At 44.6% G+C, this 26,278-nt stretch overlaps 2 protein-coding genes across 2 annotated transcripts; one reads left to right on the forward strand and one right to left on the reverse strand.

The window, feature by feature from the left end:
* Positions 1-131: 131 nt before the first annotated feature.
* On the reverse strand, positions 132-12,055 carry man2b2 (mannosidase, alpha, class 2B, member 2). Its single transcript, XM_012867678.3, has 19 exons — positions 11,800-12,055; positions 11,562-11,708; positions 10,562-10,667; positions 10,293-10,465; positions 10,100-10,215; positions 9,341-9,518; positions 9,023-9,221; positions 7,726-7,916; positions 7,454-7,616; positions 6,375-6,511; positions 6,000-6,277; positions 4,218-4,409; positions 3,893-4,136; positions 3,703-3,813; positions 3,417-3,609; positions 2,123-2,269; positions 1,928-2,040; positions 522-639; positions 132-435 (listed from the first exon to the last, which is right to left on the reverse strand). Exons 1-19 carry the CDS (start codon positions 11,929-11,931, stop codon positions 332-334), a joined length of 3,042 nt encoding a protein of 1,013 aa, XP_012723132.2. The 5' UTR covers positions 11,932-12,055; the 3' UTR covers positions 132-331.
* A 274-nt stretch (positions 12,056-12,329) lies between these two features.
* Positions 12,330-15,321, forward strand: smim20 (small integral membrane protein 20). Its single transcript, XM_012867669.3, has 3 exons — positions 12,330-12,548; positions 13,000-13,056; positions 15,118-15,321. Exons 1-3 carry the CDS (start codon positions 12,440-12,442, stop codon positions 15,159-15,161), a joined length of 210 nt encoding a protein of 69 aa, XP_012723123.1. The 5' UTR covers positions 12,330-12,439; the 3' UTR covers positions 15,162-15,321.
* The last annotated feature ends 10,957 nt before the right edge of the window (positions 15,322-26,278 follow it).

Raw genomic sequence — 26,278 nt, forward strand, 5'->3', positions numbered from 1 at the left:
AGCATGTCTTATATTTTCTTACAGCTTTCTTGGTTTTAGTTTTGTTTTACTTTTGCCAACGTTTTGTTATCTGCATAAATCATTTCTGCTTGTTCCTATGAAAATATGAAGCCGACCTTTAAACAAGTGCAGAAAAATAATCACTTTAATCCGTCGGAGACAGAAATTCATACATTTACACATCATTGCCCGTTTAAGAAAAAAAAAAAATAAGTCAAGACATTGTGCACAAACTGCATTGAATCATTAAGCAGCAAATGATTAAATCTAAAGTAGCATCATTTGTCAAAAGAGACGCCGTCTTCACAGAAGACGGAAACTGAGGGTCGGTCTAACGGTTCCTGGAGCTGAAGTGAACGAAGAAGGTCCTGATTTCTTTGGGCGAGATGGTGACGGTGAAGTCTTTATCCTGACTGCTCCCATTCCGTTCATTTTCTAAAACAAGAGGCGAGAAATACTTAATAAAAAAAAAACATTCGTCTCGTTTACTTCTGTCCTTTGGAGGTTAGAGATTTCCTTACTTTTTCCGTGGGCATCCGCAGTTTTCCACTTCCACCTTTGCAGACTTGTGACATTCCAGGTTCCTGTGAGAGAACGCTCCTCCAGGTCCCTCACTTCCCCTAAGCCCTTCAAAGCATCCTGATGGCAAGACAAACGACATGAGAAAACATCACAAAAAAGGCCTTTTTTTAATTACAGCGCATTGCAAAAACCACTCCTATCATTTGACCTTCTTCACATTAAGTCACAGACAACAACAAACTTGGATGCATTTAGCTAGAATATTATGAGCCTCCCTTTCACTGTGCTGGCAAACGCAAGATGAAATGTAGTTTTATTTTGCTTATTGACATTCGGTGACAGTCAGTCACAGCTGAGTGGGCGTGCCCCCGTGGTACAGACAGTTTAAACATTTAGATGAAAAATAGCTGTCCACCACAGCTCGCTTTAGATACTGAAGTTGGCATCAGACCCAAGCTTGCGAATTAGCAAGAACTCAGACGTGCAACTAACTATCGTCTCTTTGGTTTAAAGACTGGACTGAAGTCAGTGATCTACAGTGAAAAATACTTAAAGTGGTCCAACTTGAGACAAGCCAGATTCTTTAAAACCAACTCTGATATTCATTAAATCTTTTTTTCTGTGTGAAAACGCTCAAACGAGTCTGTTTCAGTGCTTTTTTGTTAGCATCAAGACAACATCAGACTGAGTCCAACAGCAAATCACAATGCGTGGATTAGAAACTTTTAGAAAATCCCCTCACCACAGTGGCAAAAAGCCCTTTTGCTGTCCAAAACTGCTAATGGTGATAGACCAGCATAGCAGCTTTATGTATAATTCTATATTAGTCAATCGGAAATAAACGATGTACAGTTTTCAAGATCTTTTCTAAATGAAACTGAAAAGTGTGGCATGCTTGTAACCATCCCTCTAAATCACAACTGTGTAGAACCAGGTTTTTCCATAAAGGCCAGATTTGTGGAGGGGATTACTAAAAATTCAACAGATTCTCCCACCTGAGCTGCACATCCTGGCAGCTCCTCCAGAGTTAGAATGCTCTCCTTGCTCGGCCTGTCAGTTTAGTGTTAGTGCTACACTGGTTTTGTTTCCGGACCATGCACTGAAACAGCTCAAGGCTTGGGGGATTCTGGAGGCAGGTTTTATTTTGGGGTATCAGAGCACACAGGGGGCAAGACACAAACGCACGGGTGATTAGAGACTTTTATTAGTAGAAGAATGCATCTGTTTCCCCTTTCATAAACTACTTTATCTTGGTCTGTCAAATAAAATCCTGCTAAAACAGACAGTAGTCAGTGGTTGTATGGTGACAAAACATTAAAAAGCTCAATGGGTGTGAATACTTTTGCATTCAGGCACTGCATGACATGGATATATCTACGCTTTTACCGTGTTTTTGCATCAGTACCTTTAGGTTCACTGTGACAGGCTTGGAAAGCTCGGCGTCCTCTCCCTCCTCAAACAGGTGCATTACTCGCAGCAGAACCCGATCATAGTCTGGCTCAGGGGGCGTCACCTTACCTGTGCCACACAAAATTAAAAAGGTATGAGGGAAAAATCAGATAAGAACAAGTTGCAGGTGAATGATTGAGTCACAGATCACCTGAATGGAGGTGGCTGAGGTGAAGGTCGTGGTTGGAGCTGTAGTTCCATCCTAGGATGCTGAGGCTGAGCAGGTGGAGGTTGGGAGGGAAAACAACTGGAGGCACTGGAGAGTTGAATCTGGGCTCTTTTTCCTGCCAGGCGCTCCCTATGCAAAAAGACACAAAAGAAAAAGAAGGAAACACTGCTTGTTTATGCAAAGATGCGCAGAGAAATCATCTGGTGATTGTAATCTAACAATTAATAGCTCGATCCGCCCTGACCAGAGGCTGGCTGGTCCGAAATGTAAAAGTCTGATCTTTTTCCAGTCAAGTGAACGCACCACTATTGTGTGTGGCGACTGAAAGAAGACTCGCGGTTAGCCATTTTCAGTATTGGGTATTTAAAATTATTTCAGGTGAAGTAAAAAATAAAATAAAAAATAAAATAAAAAAAAGGTGTAAAAGGCTAATTCAAAAGGAATCAGGTTTTTACAACCACTCAAAACCTGTTTGAGCTTCATTCAGGGGAGAGTAAGACTTTCAGCGGATACCAGGAAGGCTCAAAGGAGTAGAGCAAAGTTGCTCAGTTTGATCCTTATCTGTCTGTTTTATATAAAAAAAATGGATCTGGAAATGTTAGCCAGCTTTTGGAAAACATAAAAGGAATCTACAGTCTCAAGGGAAGACGCATTTTAATGACGCTAGCTGCGTTAATTAAAGGCACTAACGACTCAATCATCAGATTTTCTCTGTTTCATGAGTAAAACCTTTATTTACAGCCACAGCTGGCTCACATAAGGTATGGCGTTGATTTTCATTTAAATATTTAACACCTACTAAAAGAGCCAAGTGTTGAATAAATATTTGGTATTTGGACAAACTTAGATCAGCACTTGTTCTAAAATCTTTAAAGCTTTGCTTTAAAAAAAAAAAATCTGGAATGTGTTAGTACATGCAGATTCTTTAAAGTTCAGTTTGTAATCTCATTTTTTGTAAAATAAATAAATAAATAAATGGCAATAATAATAATAATAATAATAATAATAATAATAATAATAACAGCCATCTAAACCAGACCCAGGTACCTCAAGTGAAGTTTAAACTATGATCTAAGAGTGTATAAACTGTTATTTTTTATTGTTGAAGATGTTTGGATTAATCTGTGGGTTCTGTCAGAAACCCAAAATCAATATTAAAAGCCCACATTTTTCATACACATTTATCATTTCCATATTTTTCCAGAATTGGAAAATAATAAAATCAAATTCAGAGATAAATTCAACAAAAGTCAACGGTGAGCAGCGGCATACTTACTTGGCTTGTCTATTGGCATGACGACCGGCCTGTGCTGCAGCTCTACCGCCCCCCTCTGGTACAGCCTGGAGGTGGCGTCCACAGAGCCCAGCATCATCCAGAGGGTGGGCCTCACCACCGAGCTGTCGTTCAGGGTCAGGTTGTAGCCCAGGTTCCACTGCAGGTTGTTCCAAAGGCGGCGATGGAGCATCACCTGAGAGCAAAGATACTGTCTAAAAAAAAAAAAAAAAAAAAACACCCGCGCCCGAAACCGCTCAGTAAGTGTTGCTTCGCCGTCACTTCATACTTCCAGCTGTCCGCCGGCTTGACTGGACACGCCGTGAGCTCTGTCGCTGAGCAGCACCAGGCGGCTGAGGTGGTCCTCGATGTAGGCGGCGCGGACCATGGGGAAGTAATTCTGCACACGGGAACACGGAAGATCTTTACCACTGAACACCATCAGGCCTGAATAACGGCCAGTCTGTCGAACACCCTACCCTCGCTACGGTGTTGTTGGCGAATCTCTTGTAGGTTCTCTTCATCATCTGGTAGCCGTTGTCATCAGAGTACAGAGTCTTGTTGTTCTCGAGGGAGGAGCTGGTTCTGAGGACCACTTCTGTGTTGAGGTGCAGGGGCCCCAGGGAGTAGGTCTGCTCCAGCCTGTGGCACGGCAGCCCGGCCTCTGCAGATCCCGGCACACGGGTGGTGATCGAGTAGGCGTAGTCCTTATCCAGGTCCTCTCTGGAACGTCACACCGCAGTCACAAAAGAAGAAGAAGAAGAAGAAAACCTCTTGGTGGGAACCAAACGGCAGGTCACCGACCTGTAGAAGCGCTGCCTGATCTCAGTGAGCACCCGTCCCGGGATGATCTCCATCTCCACGGCCGCGTAGGCCCGGACAGCCGAGCCGTTAGCGCTGAACACGTAGTTGTCAGAGATGGGCCCTGCTCTCACGTCTCCGTTGGCGTCGTATTCCCAGAAATCCTGCGTCAACCGGACCCGCCTGTGCTCCTTTCTGCCGGGGGAGAAAAACAAGAGCGTGTTCCCAGAGAGGTGTCAGTTTATGTTGTGTGGAGATCTAAACGACACAAGTACAGAGAATATTTCACATTTATAGGCACCCCTGATGAAGATGCATTAAAGCCCTGAATAAAACTCCATATTTGTTTAGTAGGGGGAAAATCCCTATTTTAACAAATAACTGTTGGATAATAAATGTGACTAAATTTGTTTTTACTGAAATCATTGATGCAGGGTTTTTTTAGCCGCTATACAAAACGGGAAAGGGACGAGAGGCTCATTGTGGTTGCCTTTGCTGAAGCCAAGGCTCGCAAACAGCAGTTTTAGATAATTTGCACATGATGGCCTGAAAGGTTAATCTCTTGTGTGTGTGTGTGTGTACTTGTATTTATGTTGGATTTTTAAATTACTATTACAACCTGCACTTTTTATAGTTTGAACAATGCATCCTTTTTTCTGCATAAGTTGGCAATGTTTTATTTTCTCACTTTGTGAGAACTAAAAAATGTGAGTGTGTGTATGTGTGTGTGTGTGTTTAAGTATGTTGGGTTTAGTTATTGTGCACTTTTTGATATTTATATTGGATTTTATGGTGTTCAAATGTTCAATAATGCACAGTATATATATGTACCAGCCCTATTTGCACTGTCAACATTTTTTATTTATATAAAGTGTGGGTGAACCTAAACTGTATGGCTATGCTGTGGTTCCTGTAGGCTTTGCATGCCGGGGGGGCCTCCATGTCCATTTTGCTTGGGGCCCCCAAATTCCTTGAAAGGGCCCTGAAGAGAGCATACGGTTTTTAAGTGAGGCAGATATGTGCGGAGCTTCAAAGGTGATCTAACGTTTACAACAAACCGGCTCCCTCTTCTAAAACCTGCTCGTCTCTCCAGTCGGAGGAAGGACTAAAAACACTAGAATCGGCGTCAGCTGTGACCTACCAGGTCAAAGTTTTTATCCTGCAGCGAGGGTAGCCAGGGAGGTTAAAAAAACAAAAACAAATGCACAGCAAAAAAAAGGGAACTAAAAGTAAGTCAAATTATCTTGAAATGAGTGTATTTGTCCTTGATTTCAGCGGCTAAATAGGATGGAATGAGGATTTTGGCCCCTAAAATGAGACAATTAGATGTAATGTACTTGAAATGAGATGGTGGAGATGAATTGTTCCTATTTTAAGTGCAAAGCTCTCATTCCATTGACGGATCATTTAAACTTGCCTGCTCAAATCGAGAAAAAAAATACGCTCATTTCAGGAAAATTTGACTTAATTTTAGTTTGTTTTTGCAGTGCGTCTGTTAAGGCTGGAGGAGGGTCTGTCATGACGAGGGCCTGCTTCTCTTTTAAAGCTCCTGGGATGCATGGCATCACGGACAGACTGTAAGGCCGGGAGGTTTGACATATAACCTGGTGGAAATCTGAAAACGGGTCGCCGCACCCTGAGCCTCACAGCAGGACAACGGCCCGTTTACCACCGCATCAACACAGACACACGAAACGTCAAAAAAAATAAAAAATCCCTGGACCTAAATCCTGTAGAAAATAGTAATAGCTAATAAGAGAGGACCGTCTTCTTGGTTAAACTCACAGGTAGGTGGCGCTGTGCAGGAGGTTGGTGTCCTGGTCAAACATGAGCTTGTAGCAGCCGTTCAGAACGGGCAGCAGCCGCCGGCCCGTCCTCCTCCAGTCCCTGACGCGCCGCCGCTCCAACGCCACTCCTCTGGCTTCATACGTGCGCCCGCAGCTGGACCCCTCAGAACACGGCGTCTCAGAGAACTGAACGGAGTACTTCCTGTGCTGAAGGCCGCCGAGCTGCACCACGAAGAAAAGGTCGAAGGAGGCGCTGGACTGCGCCGACCTCTGGATCTGCAAAACAGGAGGAGATCAGGAGGAGGGTGAGGTGCTCCCTGGACATGATGGACAAACCCAATTAAGTCAGAGGAGGAGAGAGGGATTTATGGACCTGCGCGGGGACGGGCTGCCCGTCGTCGTCGTAAACGGCTGCACTCGGGAACGCCGCGGTGACGTTAACGATGGCGGTGACGTTCCACGCCAGCGGGTTGTAAACCATCACGTGTTGCTCCAGAGCGCGGTCAGAACCTAAAAACAGGGACAAACTCCAATAACGATCCAGTTCACGGACTGAAGCCCGTTTAAGTTTTTCTTTGTTCTGGTTAAACCAGGGGTCAGAAACCTTTACAACCCAAGGAGCCATTTTTGCCTTTGGTCCAGCTAATAAGAATTTGTTTAGAGCCACAAAGGCTAAGTGAGCCTCCAAAACATAAATACCAGATTTTACAACATTTACTACAAGAAATATGCTTAGATTTTTTAAAAAAAGAGAGAAAAAACTATTTTATAAGCTTATTAAATAAAGGAAAGCACTGAATTATTACATACACTGCAAAAAAGGGAAATAAAATTAAGTAAAATTTTTCTTGAAATGTATTTGTTCTTGATTTGAGCAGGCAAGTTTAAATGATCTCCCAGTGGAAAAAGATTTTTACACTTAAAATAAGAACAACTCATCTCCATCATCTAATTTCAAGTGCAGATATCTAATTATATTATTTTAGGGGTCATAATACACATTCCATTGGCAAACAATCTTATTTACCTGCCAAGTTTAAAGACAAACGCACAAATTTGAAGAAAATATCTACTTTTAGTTCCCTTTTTGGAGTGTAAAAGAATGAATAATTTTTTTTACTGCAACAATAGAAAATTTTTTCATAGAAACACCAAAAACACATCAACCAGAAGACCAAAAAAAAAAATGTACCCTAACAAAATATTCCTTACATTATTGGTGTAAAAACAGCATTAATTTATTACCTATAGATTTTAAAACATTGCTCAGTCCTTATCATAATTGCCGATAGTTATTAAGAGCCACAGTGGGGGACTGAAGAGCCACAGGTTGCAGACCCCCGGGTTAAACCCAGGGAGGTGATAGAATCAGAAAATGAATGTAAAACATGTCACGCCCTCAGACAGACACGACCAAAAGGAAGCGGCAGAGAAACAACACGCGGGGTTCACCTCCTCCCTGGAAGCCTGCGCTGGTACCGGCCCGGTTACGCGGCAGCAGAAAGAGCGCGGCTAGGAGCTCCTCGGCTCCCATCATGGCCTGCTGCAGGTGCTGCACGTACATTTCCGCCACTTTGGGGGACTCGGTACCAGTGATGCCGTCATGGTGCTGGACCTGAAGGGAATTAAAACAACGTATCGATTCCCATTTAACATCTTTATCCAAATTAAATGTTTTTTTTTAATGTTATTAGATGCAAAAGCTCAGTCCCAGGACAGATCACCTCTGAGACAGCCCAGCGCAGAGCCCTGAGTTTATCCAGAGCCCAGCTTTTAGCTACTGGTCCGTCAGGGAAGCTGAGCCGGTACCGGGAGAAGAGAGTCTCTGCTGCGTGCAGCTGGGAGCTGGCCCGCCTCGCCACTCCCTTCAGGACGTTTCTGGAGGCGTAGAAGCCCGTCCATGCCTGGTAAGGCTCTGTGAACCGAGGCAAAAAAAGAGCTCTGTGTGCGTTTGGAAATGTTACACACGACTTCCAGGGTTCATGAGGAAATTACAGACTTTCCACACTCAACTGTCACCGTCCTAAACGGCAGCACCAAATAAAAAATATTTGAGTTCACAGAGTTTAAGACCAATGTTTCTGCAGAGGGCTTTTTATATGGAGCCCTACAAAAACATTAAAGGAAGGAAGGAAGGAAGGAAGGAAGGAAGGAAGGAAGGAAGGAAGGAAGGAAGGAAGGAAGAAGGAAGGAAGGAAGGAAGGAAGGAAGGAAGGAAGGAAGGAAGGACAGATGAACCGAAAAAAAGAAGAAATGAAGGAAGTAGGAAGGAAGAAAGGACTAATGGATGGAAAGAAGGAAGGAAGGAAGGAAGGAAGGAAGGAAGGAAGGAAGGAAGGAAGGAAGGAAGGAAGGAAGGAAGGAAGGAAGGAAGGAAGGAAGGAAGGAAGGAAGGACTAATGGATGGAAAGACAGAAGGACTAATGGATGGAAAGACAGAAGGAAGGAAGGACTAATGGATGGAAAGACGGAAGGAAGGACTAATGGATGGAAAGACGGAAGGAAGGAAGGACAGCTGTACATCAGGAAAGAATATGGGAAGAAATTAAGGAAAGAAGGAATGTAGGAAGGAAAAAAAAGACACCGGCTATTCGAAGGAAGCAAAGACGGAAGGAAGGAAGGCACAAAGGACAGATGGATGGAAAGAAGAACGAAAGGGCACATGGACGGAAGAAAAGAAAGGAAAGAGAAGAAAGGACATGAGAATGGAAGGAAAGGTGATAGGAATAAAAGGAAGGATAGAAAGAGGGAAGGAAAGAAGGAAGGACAGATGGACGGAAGGAGAGAAGAAAGGAAGAAACGAAGGGATGAAGGAAAGAAGTAAGGGAGGAAGGAAGGAATGATTGAGAGAAGGAAAGAAGAAAGGAACAGGGCACAGATGGACACAAGGAAGGATTGAAGGAAGGAAGGACAAGACAGGTGGAAGGAAGGAAGGAAGGGAATTAAGCCTATAAAAGCAAACATTTCGTCCTTTTCCAAACTTCCCATGGTTCATTGTGCTAACGCCTCATCGTGTCCCACCTGTTGAATACGGCAGGAAGTCCTCGCTGCCACGGACGTCCCAGGTAAGGTTGGACTGGTGGACCGCCTGGAAGTACTCGCTCAGAGTGGCGTATCGCACCGTTACGCCCAACTCCTTGCTGTTCTGGTTGATGTACGTCATCAGAGGGTCCATGTTTCTGAACTGCACCGACGAGTTGTAAAACTGTTTGTCGCAGCCCTGAAAAAAAAACCCAACAAAACAAAAAACACATAAACACAATGGTTCCAAAACTGCACTGAAGGAAAAAAACACTTTCCAGGAGAAAAGTCCTGAAAACGAGCGTTGGCGTCACGCACCCACGGCCAGAGCACATGGTTGGTCCTGAACCACGCCGCCCTCTGCTTGATGTTCCCCGCCATGGTCTCGGCGTACGGCCGCACCGTCTCCTTGGTGACGGGGAGGCTCATGTTGGGGTAGAGCCCGTCTTTGGGCGGGTCGGGGAACAACGCCACGCCGTTCCAGTAGAAACCGGACCTGAGGTGGAAAAAACAGGCTTTTAGTCGTCTCTCTCTCTCTATATCCTGGAATCCAAGTGGAGTGAATGAGGTTTTATTGTCAGACATACTTTAATAATCCTAGAGGGAAATTACTTAAATTCTTTACTTAAAGTCGCACTTTACTTCCGCTGGGCTATGGAGCTGCTTCATCTTTCTAACCATGCGCTCCAAACTACAATAGAGTGCTTTGGATCAAAGTGTATTCATGTGGCCTAGTCAAAGTTCAGATCTAAATCGAACTGAGGATCTTGGGCAAGATTTAAATATGGTTGGAGGCTATTAAGCAAAAAAAAAAAAAAAAAAAAAAAAAAAAAAAAAAAAAAAAAAAAAAAAAAAATGGTTAACCACCTCAGTGTGTAGATGTGTAAATCTAGCAGAGGAATGCTACAAAGGGTCTGCAGTGGCTTGACGCAGCCTCCTGATTCGGCTCCACCTTGTGTTTCTCTGTCACATTAAATCCCAATAAAATACATTGAAGGCTACGGCTGTAATGGCACACTGTGTAGACAAGCTCTAGGGGAATAAACCCTTTTGCTCAGAAACATGACATATCAGCACCTGTTGGAGAACGGCAGGTGAGACGGAGTGCAGTAGCTGTACTGGTCCATGGTGTGGGTGAAGATCTCCTGCCGGGCTTTTAATGAGGGAGACCCTCTCCACACAAACTGCAGTTCCTGCAGCAACAGAAGACAACAGGTCAGTAAAACGCGCTCGGCCCCGCTCAGAGTGCGCCGAGCTCCTCCAGCCGCACCTTCGCTTCCTGCATCCTGTCTTTGAGGTCGTAGTCGACGCGCGAGACGAGGTGGGCGTTAAAGCCGGCCAGGGCGAACAGCACCGGCGTGGTGGCCGAGGCGCCGAACGGATCCACGTGCCAGGAGAACTGCGGGCGCGCGCCGAACGTTTGGTACAGGAAGCCGTGGCCCTCTGGAAGGACAGCGGGAGTCAGCGGCGCACGCTGTGATGAGTTAGAGGAGGAGGAGGAGGAGGAGGAGGAGGGGGGGGGGCAGGTGGTGGGTTTACCCGTCAGCTGCAGGATCTCGTCTTCCAGGTCCGTCACCGCCTCGTCGTGCATCACCTGGCCTCCGAGGACGAACTCCAGCCGGCCTTCCTTCACAAGCTGTCGGGCCTAGATGTGCGCAGTCACAAGATCGGCTTTAACGCGACGGCGTGGCAGCATTAAACGACTCAGACTCTGCAGGGATAGCACCCAGAATGCAAGGTTCTGAGCCATTTTTCTAAAACATTGATGCAAATCCCTCAAAGGAAGTTCTAGCATGACGGCTGTCTGAACAAAGACGGATGCTGAATAATCTTTGAGCGCCGTAGTCTGGTAGGAAATAACCGAGCTGAGCGGTAACTTAACAGCAAGTAAAGACTGGCTAGGCTGCATGGCACAGTTGGTGGCACCGTTGCCTTGCACACTGTAAAAAGAGAACTAAAAGTTAAATTTTCTTGATTTTTGCATTTAAACACAGGAACAACTGATCTCCATCATCTCATTTCTTCATTTTTGGACGAAGATTCAAAATGATGCTCTTTGTTCCATTAACCGTGTCGGTCCAATTGTCTTTTGGTGTCAGAAGTTAAGATCGTGTAAATCTGGACATTTAAAAAAACATCTGCATGTTTTTGTTGCACCTGAGGACCTTCTAAACTTATGATTTAGAGTTTAGTTGTTTGTTTGTTTTTTGCAGAACAGGCCTTGTCAGGAAACGTGTGCCTGTGTGGCGGTGTGGGGAAAGGAGGGCTTAGGGTGGGTAAGCAGAAGCGGGGCCTTGCCCAGAGGTGCCATTCATGCAAGAACCGCCAACTGGTCCCAGTCACAGAAAATAGATCCCTCGTTAACAAGTAGCAATAAATAAATTTAAAAAAAGCAAAAGAAACAATATAAAAACAATTCTGGAGCCCGACTTGAAGACAAGTCTAGAGGGAAATGGTTACTGCCTGTCTTAAATAACAAGGAGGGAACGTCAGGTCGGTGCGGATCGTTAATCATGTGACTGCAGGTGTGCGTCCATACTTGTCTCCTCTGAGCCTCTGAGGCCACAGAGTCCCACCACAGTCTGAAGAACTCCTGCTCCACGGAGATAAACCTGCGCTCCTTCGCCTTTGACAGCTCCTCTGTGACACTGCTGTACACGTTGGCTGCATAGGCGTGCATGCTCTCCTGCACGACACACACACACACACACACACACACACAATAAATACATAGTGCAAATAAATAACGCAGTATGCCTGTGACGTTAAACACCGACCTGAACGGTGTACACCCAGCCTACATCCATGTGGCTGTGAGGAATCACAAATGTTTGAATGGGCGGATCCTCCCCTGCGCTTTCACCCGAACAGCACCAGCACACCAACACGATCAGAGCTAATAAACCCATTTTGTCAACTCATAAAGGCGGCAGAGGCTTCAGCGAGCGTTCGCCAAGACTTCCTCGTCTTCTTATTATTGTTTTCGAGAAGCATGTGACTGGACGCGCCTCCTTTACAGGCAGCCGGCGGGTGATCCGGGCAGCGGCGGCGCCGAGGCGGCGTGGGAGGAGTTTATCAACGGGAGTTCAAATCCTTGGTCCGTGACCGCCTAAATGAGCAATAAAAATATTAAATTCCAGTCCAGCAAAAGCGTGTATAATATTTAATCTCCACACTTTATTTGTGGACTAAGTTCAAACGAGATATACACCATTAGCCTTGAATACCGTTAATATCCCCGTCCGCCGCGCGCACTTTCTGGCCCGCCAGCTGCAAAATGGGGCGCGGCCAACTGTGACGTCACATCCGGTACGGCGGCGATAACCTTTCCCACCGGAAAAACAGTGCTGAAAGTAAGCCCTGCGAGCTTTTTGGAGGTGAGAGCGGAGCTTCACATGTAACAGGGAAAAAAAAAACATGTCTAAAAACACAAAAATAGCGCTGGTGTTTGGAGGCTTCATAACGGCGGTGGCGGCTGCGTTTTATCCCATCTTCTTCTATCCTCTGACACACAAAGACCAGTACAGTAAGTAACCATACATAAGAGCCGAGAACGCTTGTCGTGTTATGTGACGCCTGATTCGAGTTGTTGCGTTTTCTTTTTTCATTGAAATAAAACCAACCAATCAGAATCGAGTCGTTGTAAACGTTCGTCGTGCTCTGATTGGTCTGCCAGTTCCCGATGAACTGAACACCAAACCCGGACAGTTTATTGTAAAAATTACATAATTCCGTATGCTGAAAACCATATCAAGATCTCATCGTTTAATTACTGACCAAAACGATGATTAGATGTGAACGGATTTTATTTCTGCTTTATTAATTGCACACAGCTTCCGCTCTGAAACACGTCAAGCTTTAATAAGGAACCAGTACAAGCATGAGAATCAACAACAATGCTCCTAGTCTTTGCAATGTGCACTAAAGCGTGAGATCCGGGGCTGACGTTTAACCTTTATCCTGTGCTCTTCTGCCAGGAGAGGTCCAGAAGGTGAACCGGACAGGAATCAACCAGGCAGACGTGCAGCCTGCGGGTAAGGAAGCTGCTCAGGTCCAAAGAGCTGGCTGCTTGTGTCTTAGAGGGGAGATGCTGACAAATCAAGCTGTCATCTCCATTTCTCCCTCTCCCAACTTGTATCTCAGTCCACGTCAGGAACGCTGCTGATTAATGGCTAAACACCACCCCCCCTTATGTTCCTTTCCAGACAACATAACAATAGGACTGAACTGGAGTCGCACCGACACCAAGATTTTTGGGCCGATATTGCTATCCGATAATAATGTTGACGTTACGGCCGTTAACCAATATTTCCTGATGTTATATGCATTTCCTAACCATCAGGATCCCCCCCCCCTTCTCCCCCCATGGTTATGTTAAATTTAAATGTAGACTACAGATGTAAAAGTTTTAGATTTGTTCAAATAATTTGACAGTTTCAGTGTTGATGAAATGAAAAGATTTGAAGCTGTTTACATTTAAGACTGAAAGGAAATGGCCTGTTTGCTTTGTGAAAATGCTGAGAATAATCTGAGCGTTGCAAGAACGTACATTAGTGGAAATCTGATGCTGTGAGTTTAATCTTTCATTATTCGTGTTTGAGCTCGCTTTGTTGACAAATATACTTCAGCAAATAAGAACCAATCACGCTTGCGTGCTTTTAGGCTCAGCCAATCAAACTCCGGGCCCCTTCTCCCAGACTTCTTTTGTTCTTTAACCTTACTCTCGCCAAATGTATTTCGCTCCACCTAGCTTCACTCACATCCATCTGGGACCTTTCCATAGAAATTGCCTTTATTGAAGGCTGGGCCTTATCAAAAATCCTTGCATATGATTGGATAAGCCACTTGTCTGTCATCTTTATCGACGTGCTATTTCAACCACTCACATCGAAGCTAACCCGTGACGCTGTGAGAGCGACGCAGGAAAAAACAACAACTTATTTTTGTTTTAAATGTGTTTGCGGCTCTAGTGGCACGCGTTTTATTGACAGTGAGCTGACAGGAAGAGGGGGAAGACAGGCGGCAAAGCCCCGCGGGTCGGAGTCGATCCCGGGCCGACCGCGTCGAGGACTAAAGGCCTCCTAACATAGTTCGTGCTAACCGCTCCGCAGTGGACGCCGCGGAAAACAAAACTTGCCAAATCCAGTCGGGAGAAGGGCGAAAACATGGTTTTCACCAACAAAAGCCTTCAGAGCCGTTCTCTGATGTTCTTTTAATGAAACAATATCAGGTAGATTGGACAACATGGAAGAAATAGCAGCATAAATGTTAACGCTTGCTTCCTCGATGAGAGCCTCCATTGCTGTCCGTCTCACGTCACGATCACTTCTCCACTACGTCACATCTATGAAACTCCAGCCCTGCGTCCTGATTGGCCAGACCATAAATTTGGTTGGAGAAATCACTCTCTATGGGAGATGTCCCAGATGGATGTGAGTGAAGCTAGGCGGAGCGATATCAATCTGGCTAGGGTCGGGTTAGATGTTCTTAACAGGAGGATCAAATGGTGCTTAAGGTCCTGTACGACCTTCGGACCAGCTCTGCCGATACCGATATGTTTAGAGAATGACTAACACCGGTCGTCACAGATAAAACGCATACATCTTGGGTTATATAACCGGTGAGGGTACTTGTTTAATATTAAATATTATTAAAATTATTTACAATTTTCACCTATCGTGTGCAGTGGTTCTCCCAAAGGTTACACACACGGCATCATAGATTAATAAAAAAGAACCATCTGGAAAACTGAAGATGGTTCTTCCAGCAGGATAACGATTTTTAAAACGTATAACCACATCAACACAGATACCAAAATCAAGCTCCTTCCTTGATGGTCTTAGACCTGAATCCTAGAGGAAACCTGTGGGACGAGCAGATGAGAGGAAACCTTAGAGAGGACCCAGAACTCCAGACGATCTAGCGCAAGGGTGTCCAACTCATGAGCTAATGATAAAAAGCAAAGTAACTTAAAATCCTGAACTAATAATAGAGAAGAGGAACTGTTGTGGAAACCTATTTCTATGATTACTGCTGCATCTTTCTTTGATTTCTGCACCTACTGAAGTGTTTTTTTTTTTTTTTTTTGTCTGAAGGTCTGAAGATTTGGTCCGATCCGTTCAAGCCTGCAGAAAAATGACGACCGACGGCGATCCCGCAGAAGTCCCGCGCGTCGACGCCGTTAAAGCATGAATAACTTTGAGGAGTGCTTGGTGTGTGCCTGAGAGAAATACTTACAGATTGTTTTGATTGCTTTGGATGAGTTTCTACTTAAATAAAGGTAAACATGTAAAAAAAAATGCAGCGAGCGATCGTCTTTTTTCGTTGGCCACAAGGGGGCGCAGTACCACTGCTAGGTGTTTTGAAAGTCACTGAGCTCAGAGGAAGGCTTACATTTTTTTGGGTGGGTGGGAGAGGGGGGGGGGATTTTTCTGTTTCTAAAAGTCTCACTCTGGTATGCAGCCTGCAAGTAATTATAATAAAATGTAAAAGTTTGTTTACACGTCTCCTTTTGACGTTTTATTTGGATTCTCGATGATGTGAGACTGCTTAAATTGCTTCAACAGAAGAAGGAGCGTAGTGTGCAGGATCGTTTTCTTTTTTTTTCTCCCTAAAATGGAAACCCTAGAGCCCCGAGTTATTCTAAGACACATCGCTGTGCATTATCATTTGCCCGTCACAGACTCTGGGGGTTTAAGTGGCATGTGCCCGCCGCGCTGCTGTCGCCTATTGGCTGGACCGAGGGGGCAGAGCCGTGATGGACCTTTAGAAAAAAAAACCCGCTCCGTGTGGTCAACGGAGGGATCCCTTTACGGGACCGCAGCTTGGGTCAAAGCAGAGCATTCACTACTTTTCTTCTGCTTCTTCCCTTCTGCGGTTTCCTGACACTGACCAGCTTCCACGTTTGGAGTTTTGTCCATCAAAACTGTGGATGAAGAGGGAACCAAAGCATGTGTTTATGGTTCCTCAGAGATGCTGCATACTTAAAGACCCCCCCCCACCCCTCCTAAATCCTCCTCAGTCCTCCATGTGGCCTCTACTTTTGGGATTTCTGGGCTGTTCTTGCCAGCAGAGGCCCGGCTGCCAGTGATGGCCACTCTCTCCCCTCTGAATCCACCCCCCCCCCCACCACCACCACCACCAATCAACAAGCCCCTTTGTTTATGAGAGGTTGTTATTGTTGGACGGCGTTCAGATACAAGAGAGAAGAGTGGAGAGCTCGGCCGAGTCCAAAGCACGAGGAGGAGAAAAGGAGCAGAGATTCCTCTCATTCCCCGCTGGTGTTTTCCAGATTCCTCCGGCGACAGCTCCCGCGGCCTCGCCAGTGAAGTCAGCGACCAGAGAGGGGGGGAATGGAAGCGAGCGACGGGAGGAAGAGAGGCGCATTCTTCTGGGGACGCGTCACCTCCACGCAGAATAGAAAGACACTCGATCTGTGCCGCTGAGACGACGGGCAGGCTGCGTGGCGAGGGCCCTTAGCTTTGAGGGCCCCCCCTCTACTCCCACTCCTCCTTGAATGAGTGCCGGAGTCATGGACACACAAACACCACTCCTTAAATCTGTCCTCCTCTCAAAGCGGGGGCACCGTGGAGTTGACTGCAGCCCTTTCAGAGCTGTGCGTTGCCTCGTCCTGTTTATGTGCTCTGCCCCATTGAGCGGGGCGCGCAGAGGGACAGCCGTGTCTATAAACCACGGTGAAGGATCACGGCACACATCAGACCAACACGGACACAACAATATCTCCACCGCAGCTCTTTTTTACTCCCCGGCCATTAACCCATCACACAAATCTCTCTCCTCCCCCCCACCCCACCCTGCTCTTTTGAGGAAGCTTTGGAAAGCGGTGACAGGTCCTTAGAGCTGTCTGCATCTTCTTTAAAAAAAAAAAACACTAATTAGCTGAGGTTTCTTCCTAATTGCCATGGGAACAAGGGTCAGCAGAGAGTCCACAGCGCTGGAAGGAAAATGAGGGAGGCTAGTTTGGAAAGGTTCGGGTAATGAAACGTCTTTTGCATGTTAAAACGTGACAGAAGATCGATACGTTTGTCACCGCTCTACAGAAATTAAAGAAAAAGGGGGATTTTATGCTGTGTTTGCAGTTTTTCTTTACAAACTTGAAAATTTGCTGTATAAAATGAAAAAAAAAAAAGTCCCCTGTGAATCACCAAATTGGTATTTATTTGTATGGCGACTCTTAAAACTGCTATGCATGGAGTCGACAAACCTCTGGCAACTGTGGACAGGTATTCAGCCCAGGACGAGTGGACGACATCCCATAATTCCTCTGCCCTCTCTTAGGTGTTGCCTCAGAAGCAGCGTGTTTGACGTCCCCCCTCACAGGTTTTCTAACGAATAAAGGGGATCGCTCTGTTGTCCTTGAACCAAGATGCTTCTCACTTACAGGAGTGGTTGGGGTTGTTGCATGGGCGGTTCTCGGGAGGGGCCAGCGGGGGCCAGTGACCCTGTAGTGAATTTCTCCATTGTAATATTATTAAAGACTATCTTATCTTATCTTAGCGCTGTCCTGGCCCCTGTACTCAAGCCGTAATACTAAATTAACGTCTCAAAATGATATGCGCTTGCACTGAAACTGTAGCTTTGGACCAAGGTAAAAAAAAAAATCTTCACTTTTACGGTTTTACTTTAACAGTGATTGAAACGTTAAGATGTTGCACTTTCCACTTCAGTCGTATTGAGACAGGATCACAGTTTTCATCTGCTAGCGTAACCTGCAGTGAGCTCTGTGGCTCAATTGATATATTAAAAGATGAAATTGTGCCCTGTTTTTCTGTTTCGCTCTTTTGTTGTGAACCCCCGTGAAAAGAAACCCGTACCCACCCTCGTCCCTGGTCAGTTCACATTGTTGAAAATGACAGAAAAAGAAGGGTGAAATGGCATCTGACACAATTAAATCAAAGGAAGTAATACGCTGTTAGAGAGACGGCATGTTCTCTTTGATGAAGAAACAACAAAATACCTTCAAATATTTTGTACGCCACAATTAATTTGTCCAAAAGCCATTTAATATAGAAAAGTCTTACATTTTAGTAAAATGAAGAGGGGTAACATTTAAAAAGCAATAAAATACCATCATGCAGGCCCTATAGCCCCCAAAATATCACTTTCCTTTCATCAGTTCCTAAAGTGGATTAATTTCTCTTTAGGCCACCTCGTGTGTTCTTTGGTGAATTGCCGCCCAGGCGTCTTCTCCTGGTTACTCACAGCTAACTGGTGACCTTCTCTGGACACTCTGGAGCGGATCTCTGGCTGTGTTTTCTCACATTTGTCTGCTTTTCGATCAGCAGGGATAGTAGTTTTCCCTTTTTCTTCGTTGCCTTTCTGGTTCTGACCTCCATTTGCTCAGATTTTCAACCAGCATCTACAACATTGCCTTCTTCCACCAGCATAAATAAATGCCTCACTGGTACCATACTGAATGTATAAAGTGGAAAAGAAAAACCCAGATGAGCCCTTTTAATTAATTTTTTTAGCTCCGGGTCACTTTGCCTCCATGCCAAATGGCATCACCTTTTTTCACAGTTTTGTTTGACAGCTCCTACTTCTGTTTTTTTTACTGTTTAATAACTGAACTGAAACAGCTAAGTTGCTGGTATTTTTGGTTAATATTTTTGCATCTTTTGAAAATTTTTGGAGATAAATAATGTGATGAAATGCTGATATGATGCACATAATCGGATTTAAATGTTTTTTTTTTTTCTTATAACGTTGCGCTACAATGCATTCCCATTGCTTGTGGCGAACATGCGACAAGTCGTGTTTCCCTGATCAACCCAAGACAACTCTGAGGAACTCCCAGACGACAGATGCTATTTACTGGAGCCATAAAACTACACTGCCTCTCAGTAATCTAGGAGTCGATTACAGAAATTAAGTTTAAACAACCTGTATAGGGGCTGTATAGGGCTGCAGTTTTTATTATTGCTCCCTTTCAGCATGATGGCTCTGGGTGAGTCTCGGCCTGGGACTCTGCATGGACTCTGCCTGGTGTCCTGTGCATGCATGGGTACTTTCTGGGCACTAAGTTCTTGCTAGATTAAAGGAGCATAGCACAAAGTTCCAGAGTTTTTGCAGATGACTGCCCCCGCTGGCGACAAGTTGAAATGACACCAGTATTGTGCACGCACGTGTGGGAGAAGAGGAAAAGCGTCTGCCGCTGCGACTGCTTAGGTCTTTTGTTTAAAGGCGTAATGTCGTCTTAGGTAAGAAAGCTATAAATATTTAAGTTCTCTCGCTAATACATGGATTACGGCAGAGACTCAACAAGCCAGGTGAATGAAAGCACACAGTGCGTCACACCCACGGCCATTAGGATTTGGCCCAAATCACTCTCTCTTGAATTGACTAATCCAGCCTATATGCTACTGCGATAAATAGTGGATAACACATTTGATGTGTCAGGCAATTGTAAGACCATGCATGGGATGCATTGGATAGGAAATAAAAAGGATCTATGGACAGTCAGTTCTCAAAGTATGGGGGAATCATTTCTTTCTTTAAGAACAGGATTTAGTATTCCCTCTCAAATGTGTTCTCACTCAATCTCTGTCCTCATGCTTAAAACAACTTTTGCTAGCTCACAGAAAGGCTTTCTGCTTTCCCCTCACCATTTATGATCACGTCTGTTGAGAGAGTCAGTATTTATAAGATGTTGCTTCAATATTACAGCCAGCATATTCTATCAGTGCCAGCAAGGCTGAAAAACACAAACACAGCAGCTTTCTAAAATATCACTTGCATGGGAAAGAGTTAATAATTCTACTTTTTTTTGTGAAGAAATTTAAGAATTTGCCTCCGAACCCCCTCCCAACCCAATCATCCACCTTTCCTCCCCACCTGACTAAATTTCCCTGAACATGTCATCTTAATATAACGTCAACACGGTTCTTCCCAGTCTGTACTTTGCCAGGGGAAAAAAGAAAAAGAAAAAAAAAAGCCACACAGTTGGGTTTCCTCTCGCAGACCAGTCAGGGTCCAGGTTTGACATTTCAAACATACGGCCTTGTAAAAACCATTTTACTGGAGGGCTGTCCGCATTCTTGGATCTCAGCAGGCGCGCGGCCGTGGAAACAGACGGCTCCCGTCTGAAGCGACTTGGAGAAAGAAAGAAAACGACACCGGCTAGCCTCCCAGCAGGCCGAAGAGGTCAACCCTGTACACCCACCAGGCCAACGGTATGGCCTGGAGTTAGCATGGACCAAAGAGGCTCTTTTGAGAGGAATCCAGCTTCACCAGGGGACTAAAATGGGCTTGTGGCGTCTAATTGAACTCTAAATATTAAGTATGTGCTTTTGGTTCATATTTTGTTATGTTATAATCGGAGCCTTCAATAAGGACTAAAATATAATTAACATGAAGTCATAATTCAGTCTTTTGTGGTCATTTTAGTTCAGTCTACTCTAGGTTTAGCTGACTGAACCTTAATGAAACTTGAGGTCAAAGGGCACGTTTCCACTATGGGTTTTCTGAGCTTGTCTCTCTGGCAGTGTTGTTGTGTGTGTGTGTTTTGACTAAGGGTCTGAAAACCGGGCCGTTTACTCAGATTATGTCCCATGATGCCGAGCGGGTCCTTGATCACAGCACTTCGATCTGGGGGCACAGATCTGTGTAATCCATCTTTTTCTCTCCCTTTCATGTTGGTCATTTTGCGCAAATATGACCCCTTTATACGAGCAGGCAATCCCTGTAAAATGCTGACAGGTGAGAGCGCATCGATACCAAATACATGAAGTAGTAAAGTGACTGGCGAGTAAGCCTAATAATAAGAAAATCAAAATAATAGGAATCAAATTAGGTGTGTTTAAACATTGTGATGCTGTGCAACAATCAATTAATTTAGCTAAATTTCCTCTTAATCTAGTCTAATCAGTTAATTTCTCTTATTTGAGAGGAGTGCAGTTGTGTGTTTTTTTCTTGTACTGTTAACCAATCAGACCTCTTGAAAGACTCTTGAAAGAGTCACACCTAGCAACCTCCTCTTGAAGATAAGAATTTCAGTCATTACCTTCCTCAGAGTTGCTCTCAGCAGCGATCTGAATCTCTCTTGAGCTAAGACCCCCAAGGTAGCACATTTTAGGCTAAGATAGGAGCTCTGAGAGGAATCTGAAGTTCTTTGTGAATACAGGCACTAGATTATAATTGATTTACGAAAGAAAGAAATAAATCACAGCAGCCAAGTTCTGAAACCAAATTCAAATCACTGCTAATGCAAAGGAAGTTTGTTACAATCCACTGATCTTTGATAACTGAAGCATGCAGGATGTAGTCAGTGGTTCCTTTAATTAAACTTGTTCACCAAAGTTGGCTTCTTTTATCAATACATTTTTACGGTAAGTCAAACTGCTAAACGCTGTAACATTCAGTACGAGTGATGGAGTGAATTTTGCGCTTGCGAACAAAAAAACTGAAATCCTGTTGTGTAGTTTAAAGTTTACAGAAGATATTGAGGATAAACTGTGGCAGAGGAGGACAAACTGGGAGATAGTAGAGGTAAAACACTGGGAATATTCAACCAGTGGGACAGGCTATGGTCTCCCTTACCAAAAAGCTGGATATGCAAATGTACTTCAAGTATACTAACTCTAACCTAAAATATACTCTAAGTATACTTTTAGTTTACCTGTAGTGCACTTTATCAATGATATCCCCAAGTTTATGATCCCTACAAGGCTTATATTAAAAGTCTAAGTATATATACCCAATACTCATAAGTATGACTATACCTGTACCTTATAGTACCTTTTCACACACTAGTTTCTTTGTGGTTTACTCCAAGATTCTGACTTAGGGTTTTGGCAACAGGTCAGCTTTGGTATTGCTTTAGATTAACTGTGGTGCCTGTCAGGTATTAATCCACACAGACATATAAAACAAAATTCAGTTTATTTGGAACAAATTGGACATTTTTAATAGAAATAGTTGAGTCATACTAAAATATTTCACAAGCCGTAACAAAAACTGCAAAGAATAAAAATTAAATAATGTTTTTGTTCCACAGCAGCAGAACAAAAGAAAGCAAATAAACCATGCATGTTCACATATTGCTAAAAAACATAAAAGTAAAAAAAACAAAAATCAGAATCATAAGAGGAAGGAATATTACAATTATACCACCAATATCTTAAAGAAGAATTACTGTGTGGTTGTTTTATAGACAATATCTTAAAATGTGTAAAATGGCACAAAAGGTCTCCACTAAAATAACTTATGTGGCAGTATTTCTAAGGCTACAGCAGCTCTTTATCACGCTCATATGGATTTAGTAAAGGTGTAATGATAAGATTAGTTGTTTTCTGAGTAATTTTCAACCTGCTTTTGTCTGGTTTGGCCCTGGTTCCTGCAGTGGAAACACAAGGAGAGGAGAAAAACTAGCAGAAAACTACCCAGGTTCCTGCAGTGGAAAAGCAACAACAGACAAACTTTTAGGACCTTTTATATCTTTAGGGCAAATTTCTTTACACCAAGGTGAAATATTTGTTCCAGGCTTTAACGTTACATTTACAACACACAAAAAGAGACTGACTTTTGTTACTTGAAACCTCAGATTTAGTCTAATTGGCAATTTTTCCAACCTGTCCTGCCCTTTCAACATGGTTAAAATTGGGTCTAATTGGCTCTAAACTCCTCCAGTGTTCTCATCCCGTTTTTAATCATAAACAGAAAGATCAATCAATCTGTACGAGATGCTGCTTTGTTTTCTACTAGTTTTTGTCTGGAAAAAGGGTCGAAAAATGGGTCGAGAACGTCTGGTGGTGGCGGCGTGATGCTAGTCAAACTAAATTCGGGGCAGTCCTGGCAGAAAACCAGTCAGAGTCTGCAAAGACTTGAGACTGGGGCAGATTATTTCCTTTCCAACTGGATGACCACCCAGAGCACAGCCAAAGCTGCGCTGAAACGGCTCAGATCCGAGCTGTCCTAGTCAAAGTCCTGACCTAAATACCATTGAGAAGGTCAGACTTTATAGCTTACGTTCACAGCCGCTCTCCCTCCAATCTCACTGAACTTGAGCTGCGATGCAACAACGATCTGGCCGAGCCTTCGGCCTCTCGACGCGCAAAAAAGTCTTGCAGCTGTAATTGCAGCATAAAGTCAGTGATGCAAAAAAAAGTGGCTGTGATGTGGAGAAAACTACGGAGAAGCTCAAAGGAGCGTCAACGCTTGTGCAAGACACCGCTTAGCACGCCGACTGTTTATGTTCTCTGTTTAATACAAACAGGAGCTTTTGTGGAGCGCTGCAAGTTGATGAACCTCCCGCAGAAAGACAAAAAACCCCGTTGGAACAAAAGAGGGCTCAGATGCACTCACGGCTAAAGTCAACGAGGCCCTCTTTCTTCACGGCTCCTCAGGCGCTGAGCGTGATTAAGCAACTCTTCTGTGTGAGGTATAGGAAATTTTTAAATATTGGCCTAAAGAGTGCCAAAAGCCTGTCTACTGGCTGCGAGCCACGCACGGACCTCAAGAGGAAACGTTTGAGCAATCAGTTGGAGTTCAAAGTTTGAAAAAAGAGCCCTTAATATTTCCTGTATTTTTATAGGACCCCACCACCACCTCCTTTAATGGAGAGGAAAATCTCATCTAATAGGTCCACGTATTTCTCTTTTAACGGGCTTGTCTCCTGTTTGATTGATTCTCAGGCGGCGCGATGCTGCGAAACCACAATCGCGTTTTTAATTAGAGCAATCACACACACGTACAGAGAGAGAGACCCGGGCTGAAATATTATCATCACCCGTCCCGAATGCATACCGCTGCAACATCACAGCCCTGCGCCCGCCGCGTTTTTACAGCCCCACTATCATCTCCAAAACGTCTGGCGCGCCGAGACCTGCGGGGAGCGGCTGTTGATTTAGGCAGGGTCGCCGACGACGACGAGGCCCAGAGCTGTGAGCGATCATGCTATTCTTTTCGACAAAAAAAAGGCCCTCGGACCGAGCCAAGGAGAGAGAAGAGTGGAGGGAGAGAAAGGATGTGATTCATCCGCCACCCTAATGCCTGACGCTTACATTCGTTTAAATGACTCCGCAGCCCATCAAATACATCAATCACTTGAAAATAAATACGGAAAGCTCTTAAACCACCTTCCTTCTTCTTAGCTGACCAGCTTTCATTCATATATCTTGGCGGGAGCTTTCCCTTCTCTTCACTCTGAGGGACTCGGCCTAAAACAGCCGTGGAACCTCCAGACGGGGTTTGAGATTTACGCTCAGATCGCATCGTAATGTCGTGTGCCCTTTCACTGAGCTCCTTAACGGCATCTTATCCAATAAAAATGATCAAATGTGTAACGGGGCGATCTATTGTGACACGCTTAGTTTAATCACTGTGTTTTCCTTCGGCTTCACGGACCGTTCTTGCGGTTGTTTTGCACATAAAGATGATGAAGTCGATGAGGCCTTGCCGGATTCGCACCCATCGGACCTTTTTCATATGTTGTCACGTGACATCAACAGACTTCAGTGGGTCTTGTTGGGATTTTATGTGATTGGTCGACACAAAGCGGACAATAATTCTGCAGGAGATGAGAAATGATGGGGGCTTATGGTCGCTCTGGAGGAGCTGCAGAGGTCCACGGCTCAGGAGGATGAGTCTGAGCAGGCGGAAAACGGGCCTCTTGTCAGATGAAACCAAAACCGGAACTTTCTGGTCTACATGCATTTTGTGTGTTGGTAAACTAACACTGCAAATAACCCTTAACACAAACTCCCTACTGGTACACAAGGAAGGTGTTTTCTTTCAACAGGGACACGGCAGATGGTCATGGCTGATGGGAAGGTGGATGGAGCTACGTAAATACAGGACAACCCTGGAGGAAGACCTGTTAGCGCCACGTTCCCAGGGAGTTTCTGCTGAAATCGAGCTGGGACACGGAGTGAAAACGAAAAAAGGCAATCCATTCAGGATCACAGAGGTACTTCTGGAAACCGGATTCATCTGGATCTACGGAGAGAGAAGCCACGGAGTGAGACTGACACGGGGGCTGAGGAAGTCAAGGCAGCAACCGGGTTGGCTGAGCATCAGAAAGACGCGCTCGCACCATGAGCACACTCACACCATCAGGATGGTGACAGGTAGAGGGAGCAGAAGACATGAGATTGAGACGACGGTCCACCTTCCAGCGCGACAAGGACCCTGGACGTACAGCCAGAGCTAGAATGGAATAGTTTAAATCATACGATAGATTGGCCTAGTCAAAGTTCACACCTAAGTTTAGCTGAGAATATGTTGACCTGAAACACTCCCCATCCAATCTGAAAGACCTTGAGCAAGAGAAATGGCAAAAAGATCATTCTCCACCTGCTCAGCGTCACTGGCCACTGACTAAGAGGCGGCAAACACAAACACATTCTTATCACATTTTTATTTCTAAAAAAATTAAGAATTGTGAAAAACATTTAGCATTTGTGCGACACTTTATGTTGCTCTGTCACCTGAAAACCCAATCCAGCCCATGCAGCGAGGTTAGTGGGGACATATTTAACATTCCAAAACGTGGAAAAGTCAAATTTGGTATCCACAGATTATCTAAGTTTAAAGCACGATTATTTAAATGGAGTTTGTAATTCCTGAATAAAACATGGTTATATTTAAGAAGGTCATTTTGAGCAAAAATGTAGGAAAAAAAAAAGGTCTTTGGGGGGGTTTGGTCTTCGTTTTTTTCACTCTCCACATGTAGTCAAAGCGAACAAGAAGCGCCTGCATGTTCCACGTGGGATTTCCTCAAGGGCCTCGTGGATGACAACCGAATAGATGACTTGGCTCTGAGCGGGAATTCTGGGAAGGTCGAGGAATTTTGGACGCCTTGACGTAACACAGTCTGCCTGCGTCTGGCTGTTTCCCCCACCAGGCGAGAGGAGGACGATGAGGAGGAGGAGAAGAAGAGGCGCGGTGCTGCGGCGCGTCGATGCGGTGGGATCATCCCGAGGGAGCCGACCCAGAACAATGACAGGTTTGCCAGCGCGGAGCCGAGCATGCAGCCAACATCATCTGCAGGAGATATAATGTAACCGCATCTCTTTTTTAATGGATTCACTCTCTTCACGAAGTCAAAAAAAAGAAGATTTCCTGTTAATAATCTGTAAGGAAACACTTATTGTCTTGGATGTCGGAACAACTGTGTTGTGAATTTTTGACAGCTGGAAGACCGAGGAGGAGAAACGTAAAAGTATCCAGACACAGAGTGTGGTGTTCAGCGTGCAGCTGTTGGTCCTGCATGCCAGCAAAAAAAAAAAAAAAAGTACT

This window comes from Fundulus heteroclitus, chromosome 14, assembly GCF_011125445.2.
Source record: "Fundulus heteroclitus isolate FHET01 chromosome 14, MU-UCD_Fhet_4.1, whole genome shotgun sequence".
NCBI lineage: Eukaryota > Metazoa > Chordata > Actinopteri > Cyprinodontiformes > Fundulidae > Fundulus > Fundulus heteroclitus.

Bases quoted from the DNA above. Each gene is read 5' to 3' on its own strand.
- man2b2 (XM_012867678.3), bottom strand. From the start codon at position 11,931: ATGGGTTTATTAGCTCTGATCGTGTTGGTGTGCTGGTGCTGTTCGGGT. The intron at 10,668-11,561 runs GTATGGACGCAC...GCGCACATCTAG, and splicing joins CAGAGGCTCAGAGGAGACAA to GCCCGACAGCTTGTGAAGGA. The intron at 7,917-9,022 runs GTGGGACACGAT...CTCGGTTCACAG, and splicing joins CTTCCTGCCGTATTCAACAG to AGCCTTACCAGGCATGGACG.
- smim20 (XM_012867669.3), top strand. From the start codon at position 12,440: ATGTCTAAAAACACAAAAATAGCGCTGGTGTTTGGAGGCTTCATAACG. The intron at 12,549-12,999 runs GTAAGTAACCAT...CTCTTCTGCCAG, and splicing joins GACACACAAAGACCAGTACA to GAGAGGTCCAGAAGGTGAAC. The intron at 13,057-15,117 runs GTAAGGAAGCTG...TTTTGTCTGAAG, and splicing joins GGCAGACGTGCAGCCTGCGG to GTCTGAAGATTTGGTCCGAT.